We start from the raw sequence: 13250 nt of genomic DNA, 5'->3' as shown, positions 1-13250 counted from the left end.
CTTCCTTCCTTCAGAAATAACACTTCCGGATTTCAACAGAATGAGGCAAGTCACAAATCTTTTTGCAAAGCAAAGTACTTCCACTGATCCCAGCAGACCTTGCACATTTATATAATAATTGTAAAAGATGGAATGAGCGGTAATTGTTCAACAAATCGGACCAGAACAAAAACGGCAAAACATATAAATACACAAAAAAAGACGCTAGGCTACAAATTATTCAATATAAAGTAACTTCAAAGTTAAGAGTCGATAACAGAAATTAGACAGATAGTATAAGATATAGCTGATACACAAATCACACAACATAACTTCAAAGTTACAGTCGATACCAGAACAAAATCAGACAACTGCACGAATAGTTGAACATCTTACATTGATAACTAAGAAAACAAGAGATAATTAAACAAGCCAAATGGACACATCAAATGTTTGGTTGGCCTTTGTCCAGCCCTCATCGCCAAAGAACCACATCAGTGTTCAAGATGGGAAGTTTCAAACACCCACCCTTGTCCAGCAATATCACGCTTGTTCTCGACAAGAAGTGACCAAGCAACCGTAATCTCCACCTGAGCATCGCCAACAAAAAGATTATCCTGACTTACGCTGCACGATTTGGGTGCGAAGGAGACATGACCTTGTGCAGCGATATCACCGGATGCTGAGTAGGCTTGTATGACAACTTCCAGGCTTCCATCAAGTTGTACAGAAACAACACGCCGGTCCAGATCAATATAACCATCTGAACCCTCAGACATTGGTGGAGAATGAGAATTAAGCAGCACAACTTCACCAGATGGGGCATTAGTAGTATAAGTGACTTTACCATCAATGAGCTTACATGAACATGATGTCATTGAGCAAGCCAGTCGACATCCATATTTAAAAACTTGAGACCCCTGTTTGAGAATACGTACACTGCAGACAGTGGCCTGGACCGTCTCTACAACTCGCTCTAAGCATAACTCGATTTTGCAGAAGCAGTTCTCAAAGCAAATTATTTTTGCACCAAGGCCACGTCCGGCATAATGGTACGTCCCACTGATCAATGCTCTATCTTGCGACAGTGCTCCAAATTGAACTTTCAGTTGAATTTCAAAGTCAACAGGATCTTTGAACACAATTGCACGAGACGGACCAATCAAGCGCAAAAAAGGATCCTGCAAGCATCATCAATCACCTCATTAACTACTAATCAACAAGGCAGATGAGCCAGGCAGGCAGGCAGCAATATCACCAAAAGAAAAATGAAAGCAAAGATACTATACTTACGCCTTGCTTGATTTTTTGACTCATCCTCCTACTGAGGCAGAAGAGAAGGTTGCGATTGTGATCAACAGCATCCCGGGCAGCAACCACACCATATACAGACAATGGCCATCTGAAGCCACCTTTAATTTCTGTGAGTTTGATGGAGAAAATCTGCAAGGTGGTATCCATGATACCATTCTCCAAGCGATTGCGTTTAGGTGTCAAGTGTGTGAAGTGCATGGAACTCACTTGCGCTGTGCAGCACCAAATTGACGCATATGTTAGAAATCTGACATAAACTACTAGATAAGGAAAGCCAATCCAATCCCTAAGAATGAAGGTCGATCAAGGGTAAAAGAACAGGAAGTAAACTATATCTTGTTAAACAAAATTGAGCAAGATGTGTGTTTACTCACTCATGTCTTCGAAGAAACCGCAACCGTCTGATCCCCATGAAGATTCCCAGTCACTTCTGTAACACGTAAAATCCTCTTCCTCAGCCACCATCTCCTCCTTCTCCAGGGTTAATTGTTCTTCTGATTTGCCTCTGTCGATCTCCTCATTGTCATGAACCTCCAATCTGGAAGATACTGATTCTACTGTTGATTTGTCCAATGTGTTTAAATAAGCCGGACGCAGCACCATCTCTGCCCCTATCTCGAATTCGAATTTGGAGCCAATACTCCGCACCTGCTCCTCCATAGGGGGATTCTCACTGTCCATCTCCCCTCTTCCTCATCACCACCACCAGTATCATGTTCGTCTAGGAAGGAAGATTCACAATTTTCTTTGTCCAATTTGAATCCGAATATGTTCAAATGCTCGTCCTCATCACCACCACCAGTATCATCTCCGTCCAGGAGGAATGAAGATTCCCAATTTTCTTTGTCCAATTTGAATCCGGGTATGTTCAGATCCTTGAGATTAAGCTCCAAGTTTGTCTCCTCCTGCACCTCATGGGTAACTTCTGGACAAATCTCCTGCTCCTCCAAGAAGGATTTGCCTCTGTCCATCTCCACCTCAGAAGGCTTCCACACCACTGCATCCCGCACCCTACGTGGAATCCTGAAAGGGGAACTGCCTTCCGGCGTGCGAGAATACAACCTCGTAATACAAGCATATGATTTACGCAATTTTGACAGTCTTATGCGCAAAACAGGCAGCAAATCACCCGACGAACAGGTCGTGATCGAATAGGAGGAGAGGTCTTCGACAAACTTATCGAGTTCTTTGAGGATCTGATGAAAGCATGCGAGCTCCATCTTACGATTTAGATCCGTCATCTCCATCTCGGGGCTGGAAGAACTAATATCCCCAGCCGCCACACACCCTCGCTCTCTTTTTGTGTTGAGATCTGGCTAACAGGGTTAGACATCAGGCTCATCCGCCGCCGCCTGGTCCTAGGCTTTCTAGGAAGGAGACGATCTGGCTGGGGTTTCTAGGAAGGAGACGATCTGGCTGGAATATCCTTTTGATAACCTCTCTGCATAGGATATGTTTATATTTATTTCGCCCCACGCTAAGCCGAGGCCAACCCGGCCCGTCACAGTAGTCCGACGTAATCTCCAACAGACAGGCGCACTTTAGGGAGGTGCTATACACCGACCCGGCGGTTCTGCAGTTGGCCGCGGCCCAGCCCATCAGGTAAGTTCGTTTTTGTTTTCTCTTATTCTCTTTTTCTTTTCTGTTTACATATTTTCCTTATTTAAAAAGCAGAAATATTTTTAAATCCGAATGTTCTAATTTTTATGACTATTTTAAAAATTGTTTTTTCAATAAAATAAAAAAAATTGGAAAAAATCAGAATTTAAACATTTTTCAAATTTGAACATTTTTTGAGATTGAACATTTTTTAAAAATTTGAACATTTTTCGAACATAAACATATTTTAAATTTGAACATTTTTTGATTTTTCAAATACGGACAATTTTTTAACTTTTGAATAATTTTTAGACTTGAACATTTTTAAGTTTGAACATTTTTTAGTTTGAATAATTTTAAAGCTTCAACAAGCTTTCAAAATTGTACGTTTTCTTAATTTGTAAGTTTTACGAATTTGAGAAAAAAAGGAAAAGGTAAAAATGAAACAAAAAAGATAAGAGAAAGAATAAACAGAAAACATAAAAATAAGGAAAAAGGCCGAAATGGGCCGGCCCTATACTCCGACCATGGGTGTGCAGATGCCGTACACACCGATCCGGTCGGTGTATAGGATTTGCACACTTTATGCGGGTGCTCCTATCCAACGCTTTAAGCGATGATTCCGTTTGGGGTCGCGTTAGGACCCGCGGGTGATGGGGTCGGCCTATTTATTTTGCTATCGCGTCGGGATCGTTTTGGATGTTAGTAGTTGCACTATTTGTGGCGTAACAAATGCCTTAAGTGTTATTCTATCGTCATTTTGTTCTGTTTTTGTCGCTTGATTCAACGCTTCTATCCGGTGGTCGCTGCCTTCGGTGTTAACTATTATATATACGAAGTCCCCAAAATAAAAGGTTTGGATTAAAAATGTTTAAATTCAAAAATTGTTCGTATCTCGAAAAATGTTCTAACCTAAATAGGTTCGAACTTTAAAATGTCGAATCCGAAAAATGTTTGAATTAAAATAATGTTTAGATCTAAAAAAACTAGCAATGAATGATGCGCGCAGCACGCCGCGCCATATATTGGCTAATTGGTAGTGGTTTTGTGATGGTAAATACATTTTATTTATCCGATTGTTGCAAAGAGTGTCGTCAGTTTGGTCGGTGTTTATGATTTTGAATGAGGTGAATAAGCATAATTCAAACCATATCCAATACCATGCTGAAGTTGTTATGTTCCTATTATAGCTTTGGCACAATTATTTCTTCTACCAAAGAAAAATAATGACAATCTCAAGTAGCTTCTCAATACTCGAGCAACATAAATAAAATATAAGAACCCTCGCCAAGTGTTTGTATATTTTTTCTTACTTAGCAAATCAAGACCAACTAGAGCAGTAGAATAATTCAATACAATTTATTGGTGCATGCAGAGCCATACATAGCGCATAGTCCGTCAATCTGACCGCACTTACTTCTCGCTCTCAAACATTCAACTCATGGACTCTATAATTACAGCTCTATGTGGTCCATAATCAGTAAAATAGCACGTTGTTCAAGTGCAAGAGTTGACGGCCATGGGAGTTTCTTTGACAACCTATGGAACAAATCAGACTATAACCTAAGAACACATAGATCAGGTAGTAGAAACCAACCAATCAACTCATGTGGGGCACGTAAAACATAGAGAAGTACATAACATGTAAATATTACCTAAGTAACTTATAATGAATACCGGCATACAACAATTTCTTAGCCATTAAAATCAATTACCACCGCCCTCTCTAAAATTCTTGTTGAAAATAAAAGAAGATGTGTTTCAAGTTTTTCATTCATTGGTTCAGATTGAACAAAAAGAGATTATATTGAATACAAGAAATCATCAATACTTACCGAAAATAAAAGGAAAGTGACAGTCAAACATATGAGCAAGGGAATGATTAATAAAAAGTAAATTGATGTGGTACACCGTATTCTTGCACCTCCACCGCTGTCTACCAAAGTGGAAGCACATGAAGCATCTAAGATGGGTACATTAGCATTGTTATAATCGAGATGCACAATAAACGAAGAACGAAAAGTAAAACACTCAGTAGGGACACGAGATTTTAACGTGGAAAACCCTTGCAACACACAAGGGAAAACCACGGGTGCCAACCAAAGAAAAACTTCATTATTTTGGTGGTGTTTACAAAAGCCGTGGGTGTACAATGATGCGATGAAACCCTAGCGGCGGCTTACAGTGGAATATATATAGACGGTGGCAACGATCCGTACCGCTTCGCTCCGCTCGTCGAAGTTAGCCTCCCTTTAGTATATGAATTTGGATCACAATATAACAAGCATCATGGTCACCAAAGATTTGTTTCCCTGTCTTCGGAATCTTGAAAGTAACCTAACTTTGAGCCACCCAATTTAGTTCATCCATAGTCCCCAAGGAATATAAAATCGGAACTTTAAACTATGTAGCTAGTTGACCAAGGCATTCCGATATGTGGGCTCATCATAATAAAGAATTAATGATCATCCCTGAAACGAAGACGGTGGGTAGGAATGATCATTGTTGAGGAAAGCATGGCTATCGTTGTTAAGTACTAATCAATCATATAAGCCAATAGTGACATACCTGAAATAAATTATAAGATTCCTAGTTAAAGAAATCTCAAAAAAGATATGAAGCTATAAGGTCAACTAAGTGAGCAGTTATAACATTTTCTCAAGCCTAATAGCTATTATGAGGTATGCTCCTTTCACAGTTGCAAAGATGACATCTTCTTTGTTTAGCTAAATAAGAAAATCCCTTACGTGGTGTCTTGTATGCTAAGCTAAATAATGAACATCTTTTTACATAACTATGTTCTTACTTCAGAAAATAGTACACAAATTTAGTCAAAAAAGATAAGCAGACACCCAATAAATCATCGCAGAAATGAACATCATCAACAAACTTCAGGCCTTATCTAGCAGCTTCTTTCAAGACTAAGTAGACACAATAAATATATGATCTCATATATTGAAATAGCTCCTGAAAGAGACATCAGCATAGTTTGTACAGGAAAAAACATCCAAGATGTATGATTAAAATCGTGGCACAAATTCAACAAATGGTACTCCTCCGTCTCATCAAACATGTCGGAGATTTGTCAAAATTTAGATATATCTAAATACTATTTAGTGTCTAGATACATTCGAATTTAGACAACTTCCCACATATTTCATGAAACAGAGTACTATATACTATCTTGCAACCACTGTCATTCTAAAGGATCAAGTGCTCATATTCTGTGAATATGCTATACATAAAATGCTCACGGATGGGTATATTGGTTGTACCTAAGGCTGGCAATTGAGTCGGGTTTGGTCTGGTCGGGAATAACCAGACCCATGCCCGATCTCCCTATCGTGTTGACTCCCCACCCATGACCCGACCCATGGGACTTGTGGTAGACCCATGCCCGCACCCATCGGGTGACCTGACCATGTCGGGTTCCCATCAGTTCATTACTAAACCGTACAAATTAATTTCTTCCGTAGAAAACGCTGTTTTCTCGTGCGGACCAAATAGCATTCGTCCATGTCTGGGATTCGGAGTCTTATCGGTAGTGTCTAGTGTCTACACACAGCACACTTGCTCTATTATATAGGCACCAACCCTGCTACCTCTTGCGTTCTTCAGTGAGGTGGTACTAAGCATCAGTGCAAGTTCTACAGTCCTCAGCCCGAGGAGCTATGGAAGTGTTAAATCAGTGTTAGGTAGTAACTAAATCAAGGGTGGCACTCTAATATCCATTACTTGCAAGAAAAAAGAACACGATGTAATAATGTTGTAATGCCCCCATGTGAATGATCAGCTACGTCTTGCGTTCTTCAGTGAGGTGGTACTAAGCATCAGGCAAGTTCTACAGTCTCACGCGAGGATCTATGGAAGTGTTAAATCAGTGTTAAGTATAAATAGATCAAGGGTGGCACTCTAATATCCATTACTTGCAAGAAAAAGAACACGCTGTAATAATATTGTAATGCCCCATGTGAATGATCAGCTATGCCTTCGTTTTCTTGGGACAACCAGTGAGTTAAATTTTAAAAAATGGTGACTAATTCAGAAGTAATTTTGCTCGTATATCAGATGAGAAAAATCAGTTACTTGCTACTAAATACCTATAATTCTATTAATTAGAACAAAAACAGGATGTGGAAATGGATGAAAATAATGAAGGACAAACCTTCACCGCAATTAGAGCAAAACCGCAGCCGCACAATCAAGGAACTATCTCTAGATGTAGGATCTTATCAAAAATCCAAGGATGAGCAATGAAGGATGCATTATCCTGAGATTCATGATCAGTCGGAAACTTTCTTAGTAAGTTTTTAGCTTCCTAATTCACCCCAACACAACACATCTTCAGTTTTGTGCCCATTTAGCTAACAGCTGGATTTGCGTCACTCGCTAGGACTAACAATTCTCAGAGAATATTCACTTGTTGCGGTACCATAGCTAGACATAACTATTGTTCTAATTAAGGTGAACGATGTTGATTTGCAACGGCCAACTTTGCATCCTCAATTCTTATTAAATTATAAATGTCAGTAGGAAACCAACTTGAGATTAAAGTAGTCTCTGGTCAGCGTGTCTGGGGTACTACTCAAATTGCATCTAGTAACATTGGGAGGCCAAAAGGCAAAAGGAAAAAACACCTAGAAAATTAGGATCAACGTTCAACGGATCTACACAGGGCAAGCAGGCATACTCACCGTGTGAAGCGCAGCGAGTGAGTTAAGCCAGGGCCAGGATCGGGATGCGATCCCACCGTGCATCGCGCCCAACCCAAGGTCGAGCAGCGGGATGGCTGGACCATACCCAACTCCCACGAACAGCAGAAGTCCGAACGCGAATAGCGCCGCCACAGTATGCAGACCACCCAGCGGGTGCTGTCCACTCCGCCGGCCTCCACCCTCCTGTCTGCAGGTTCTGCCGCCGTCCCCCACCGCGAGGCCGAGATGGACGTTCTTGCCGTTGTCGCGTGGCGGGGGCATCGACGAACCCCATGACCTGTTCGTGGGGGTGGAGGGGGCGAATTAGTACCGTGTCGAAGACGACAGAGTGAGAACTGACTTGCTTTTTGTCCCTCATCAGGACTTGATGCCGGTGGTCAGCCTGCGCGCTGCCGTTCTCATCAGCCGGACCCCCGCCGCTCTTTCTACCGCCCGAATCTGGTAGGGATGCACCGACGGCCAAAAGTAAACATGTAGCCGATGACGCGCCAACAAAGGTCGGCACCCTCCACTGCCCCAACTACCACGCTCATTGACAGAGAGAGGAAGCGGGGCCGGAGGAAAAAAGGGGATGTTGGGGAGGACGCGGCCGGCGCCGCACCTGCCTGCTGGTGGTCGGTCGCCGTTCAAGGCGGCCGTATCTGCCCCCCTCCCCTCCCTTGCTTGCCATCCCGCCTCGCGTCGCCGCCACCCTAGCTACCTCCCGAGGTCATAGCCTGCCATGGTGGTGCGGCCTGCCGATGGAAAGAGAGGACGCTCCCCTCGCCCTTCTTGTCGGCCCACCTTTACACCGACGGCGGCCAACGCCACCCGAACCGCCGCATGCAGATCGGGCGCGCCGCGATGACGAACGCAGTGGGCGGCGGGGCGCACCACGGCGGCCTGCACGCGGCGGCAACCGAGGGGCAAGACGGCCCCCCACGGACAGCCCCTCCATGAGCACAAACAGATGTAGAGGCAGACTGAGCAGTGCTCTCCGTGAGCAGGAAGAGAAGCAGCAGGCAAAATGAGCGGGCCAAAACAGCGGACGTCACGGTGGACGGACCATCACAGAAAGATCCAAGCGGAGAAGAAGAGGACTAATCGAGCGGTCAAAAAGAAGAAGAAAAAAGGAGAGGAACATCGGCAGGAACATGTGGGTCCGGTCAAGGGAGGGTGCAGAATGACATCAAGAGTAGAGCCATAAGAAAACATTAGACACACACGAAAGGAAGGAAAGAAATAGGGAAACGGACAGGGTAAACCCAAAAAAAAATCAAAGTGACCCCGTATGTGCACACGAAACCAAATAGATGCAACAAAAACTCATGTGTCAGCCAATGGAAGAGGCAGCAAAATTAATCAAAAATTTGAGAAAAACGAAGTTGTTAAGGTTTAATATAGTACTAGCATGAACGGGCGCGGTGGCACGCCGCGCAGATATTAAAAGGCTGCTTACTAAGCTCTACTTACAGATCATTGTACAATATTTTCCAGCATTGAAGTACTAAAATTCTCTAACGAAATGGATGGCATGCCATGTAGGCCAGTTTGGCAGTAGATATCATCAATCTTCTGTTGGTCTCACAATTCCAGAGGCACATGTAAGTGTATGGATCAACCATATCCCTTATGTATCATCACTAATTTTTTGACAGGTTCAACTTTGTAAACCCGAATGATGAAAAATCATCGCATCAGAATGACAACTTAATTATCAGTATCACATTTTGACTACATAAGTCATAAAGTGAAACATAATGTGGAAACACTCTTAAGCAGACTCACCTGAACGTCCTTCAAAAGTTCAGCAGCCTTTTCAAGTTCACTGCATTTATCAAGCTCCTACATAAGGAAGTGGATGTATAAGGCACTCCTACAGATCAGCTGTAGAAGAGAAATAGCCACAAGAACCAGTAATAATCACGTTTGGCAACATATTTGATTTCATGTCCGTCTCATTATTAAGAAAATCCCAACAACTATTGATCATGTTCTGAAGCAAAATCAAATATTGTAATTCATCTAGCACGACATACACTAACAGGACTTGCAGCAATGACTTGGCTCGGCTGTTCACCATCCACATACATGCACATCAGAAGAAAAGTTCAAATAACGATAATACCTTGTAGATACAGAAATACCAAGGACACTAAGGTGGCTCTGAAGATCAAAACGCATGTTCTCTCGTGGGCTCTTGGCTCAACTGGCAGCACGACACACTGACGATTTCATAATTAATATGACGGTGTTAATAATTTTAAGACAACACTTGAATTAATATAAGGAATGAATATTTTGTTGGTTGAATAATGAGCTTCAAAGTGGTTGATAACGAAATCTGAAGCGGCATACATTGAAATCGAGAGAACACATGGAAAGACAATAGAATTGCTAATGTGGACAATACAAGATTCACCAAGTTCTATTTCTATGCGGAAACCATTAGCTTTTTATCTATCAACCGCTGGTCGTTATTCCTGAATCCACAAGAGTTTGGTATTCTAACTTCTAATATATATATATCAGAGTAAGATAATAGAAATCTTCATATTATAAATAATTATTAAAATAATGGCAAGACATGGGAACAAAAGAAAGCTAACCTCTTAAATCTTTCGGTTTGCTCTGTCTCAGAGTATCACGCGCCTTAGTGATTGGACCCTAAGATCATAAAAGTAAGATACTGAAAGTCATTTCAGATGCAGAGGAAAGCGGCAAGTCTACTGTAGTCTGTAAAGCAACAAGTTGTTCTCTAAGAAACATATTTCATATAGCTAGCTTATGTATCCAGAATAAGTAAATAAGGTTTAAATAATCAATTAAATAACCTATGAGGGGGCATAGTTGGCACTTCATTTTCTCGAAGACCTCCGCTTTTTAAATTTGTTTGTCGTAGCAAATGTCCATTGGATTGCACCGCATCAAAAATACTTCCTCGAAATAGGCTTGCGCTCCGCTATATTAATATAGCAAACGACCCGATACAACGAACGCGCTGGGGCCGCAGCACAACCAAGCCCAAAAGAAAAGAAAAAGAAAGGAAAGAAGAAAAAATGCCGACACCGGCAGATCGACGAAAACGATGATGACCCGCAACCGCCGCGCCCTCCGGAGAAGTACCACCACGCTCCTAGCACGCCGAGGCACCGCATACCAAGCAACACCTTCACCAAGGAGACGACGATGACGCCGCCGCTGCCCGGACTAGTCCTAGGGTTTCCTCGGTATGCGGAGGGGATTGGGGAGGAGGTACACCCGACGCCCTTCAGAAGGAAAGGTGACACCCGTAGGCGTCACCGCGTCGGTGTCGAGCATGCCGACAGGGATTTCTCCCGACCACCCAACCGACCACCCCGTACGCTCCGACGTGCTCCACCTAACCTGCCGCCCACCCGCACACGCCACCACGGTCTTGTAGCCATCCTCGCCGCCTAACTGTGGTCACCGGAGCAAGGCCTAGACGAAGAAAAGGGATGCAGCGGGGACGGGGTAGCAGCACCGCAGCCACGCGGGAGGGAACCGCCTCCACCGCTCGCGGTAGCCGACCGGACGAGGCTACGAGGCGCACCAGGCCCGAACCGGCCCGGCCGGACCCGAAAGGGCCCGTAAAGCCCCGCCGCTACGCCGCAGCCGGCCGGCCGAAGTGCCGCCGCCGCCCACCCACCGCCGCCCTGCCTTCTCTTCCTCCAGTGAGCGCCGCCGGCGTGCCAAGAGCGCAGCCACCGCCGTGCCCCTCCGGGCCCCGCCCGGGCCCGCATCCGGGCCGAGCGGGCCCTGCCATGGCGCCGCCCGTGCAGCTCCGCCGCCAACGGCCGCGCCGCCACCCCTCCTCCCACCCGACGTGGGGATCTCACCCCCGCCACGCCGGACCGCCGCCGGCCGAGGAGCACCTCCCGGCCGCACCTACCCCGCGCAGCGCAGCCGCCGAGAGGGAAAGTCGAGGGCCGCCGCCGCCGGCGCCGCCCGGGCCTTGCCCGGCGACGCACGCCGACGACGGCGGAGGAGAAGAGGAGGAGGGGGGAGCTGGACGAGGGTGGGTGGCGGCGCGGCCCCGTCGCCCGCGGGGGACGACGCGGTCGCGAGAGCGTTTTTTTTTCTGCTGAACTCTCGCTGTGGTAAAACTTCAAAAAAATACTTACATGTGAGGGTAGTGTATATGAAGAAATGCCTGGTGGAAGCTAGTTGTGTGAGTATGGTTGAAAGCAAATATCAATGGGCTGCTATACAACTGTAGGCGCAAAGATTAATCAATGTTTAAATACAAAGGAGCACACGGGATGCATAGAGAATTGATATACATATAATCAGAGTGGGCACACCATCAACATGGCTTCTTCATTTTTGTTTTCCATGTCCATTATAACTGTCGGTTTAGCCAAATAATTCTCTGTCGAAAAATGCCCAACGCGGTTAAAATATTACACAAGAACCTGCAGTACATAAACAGCTAGTTAAATTGATGGGAAACTTACACGTTATCACTTGATAATATGGGAAGAGTGCCATCTAAAGCATAGTTACCAAAATGGACGTTGTGCAAAATCTTACACAAGAACCGGCAGTATATCAATACATAGCTAAACTGATGGGAAAATGATCAATGACAGCCTTGAATTCCCCCAGATGATTACAGCAGCTAGATGCAACTTTGGAAAACCTTTCTTCTTTGAAGTTTTTGTCACAGCTTGCTGGAATATTTGGAAGTCTAGGAATGGTCTTATGTTTGATAATGAAACACCTTCTGTTAGAGCTTGGACCTTTCTTTCAAAAGGGACCTCTTCCTCCTTTCTTACAGAATGAAGGATGATCTCAAATCCTCCCTTTTAGCCTGGCTAGACGATCTGTAGTTCCTTTGGCTATGCCCTGGGCTAAGCCCTTTTGTACATTCTTTACCTCTATCTTGTACATATATTTATTTTTTAATTAATAAAATTTACTGTCGGGGCCTCCCCTACAGTTTTCAGCTCAAAAAAAAAAAAAACTGATGGGAAAATTACACGTGATCACATGTGAATATTGGAAGGGTGCCATCTAAAGCATAGTGTGGACGTTTTGCTCTATTCAGTTCAACAAGATAGTCCAAAATTCTATCTGGTGGCCAACCATAAACAATAGACTAACTACTGTATGATCAAAAGGGGAACTTGGCATGTTATCACGATAACAGTTGCTGGATTGACAATTTTTTTCCCCAACAGTATGCAAATCGGATTTACCAACATCATTTCAATCAATTGTCAACCATCAGGTCGTAAAACCACGAACTGGCTAGTAAACAAAGGTTGATTATTAACAAAACGATGGATCGGGATTTTAGAAATTATGCTAACCAAATATTTATTCATTATAATATGTTTTAGTGGCATACAATTTCACTCAGTCGACGCACTTGATATGATTTTATATTCCAAAATCACACTTTATTCTAAACCAAATCCCTTTATAATATAGTTTCATATTTCTTGACTTAGTTGTTCGCTCAGAATCCCTTTATGAAGAACCTCATATCCAAATGACGGAAGAGACCATTAATCTGAGATTATGTCTTCTACATGTGAAAGTGTCTGAAACTAAGAAAGCTATACCACACACTACCGTGCAGTCTAGAAACTATAAGTTCTGATTCATCTAAAGTTATATATGATGCCCCCCATAGGG

The 13250-nt window shown here is 43.7% G+C and overlaps 1 protein-coding gene across 1 annotated transcript; it reads right to left on the bottom strand.

Annotated features, from left to right (window-relative positions):
• Positions 1–205: 205 nt before the first annotated feature.
• Positions 206–1974, bottom strand: LOC124693223. Its single transcript, XM_047226687.1, has 3 exons — positions 1668–1974; positions 1273–1505; positions 206–1160 (listed from the first exon to the last, which is right to left on the bottom strand). Exons 1-3 carry the CDS (start codon positions 1972–1974, stop codon positions 474–476), a joined length of 1227 nt encoding a protein of 408 aa, XP_047082643.1. The 3' UTR covers positions 206–473.
• Positions 1975–13250: the final 11276 nt, after the last annotated feature.

The sequence above is a fragment of the Lolium rigidum genome, chromosome 2, assembly GCF_022539505.1.
Source record: "Lolium rigidum isolate FL_2022 chromosome 2, APGP_CSIRO_Lrig_0.1, whole genome shotgun sequence".
Classification (NCBI taxonomy): Eukaryota; Viridiplantae; Streptophyta; class Magnoliopsida; order Poales; family Poaceae; genus Lolium; species Lolium rigidum.
The sequence above is the reverse complement of the archived record's forward strand: the minus strand, read 5'-3'. Positions and strand labels throughout refer to the sequence as shown.

Coding starts and splice junctions, on each gene's coding strand:
- LOC124693223 (XM_047226687.1), bottom strand. CDS start 1,974: ATGGACAGTGAGAATCCCCCTATGGAGGAGCAGGTGCGGAGTATTGGC. Junction 1,506..1,667: donor CGGTTTCTTCGAAGACATGA/GTGAGTAAACAC, acceptor GGTGCTGCACAG/CGCAAGTGAGTTCCATGCAC. Junction 1,161..1,272: donor GTCAAAAAATCAAGCAAGGC/GTAAGTATAGTA, acceptor TGATGCTTGCAG/GATCCTTTTTTGCGCTTGAT.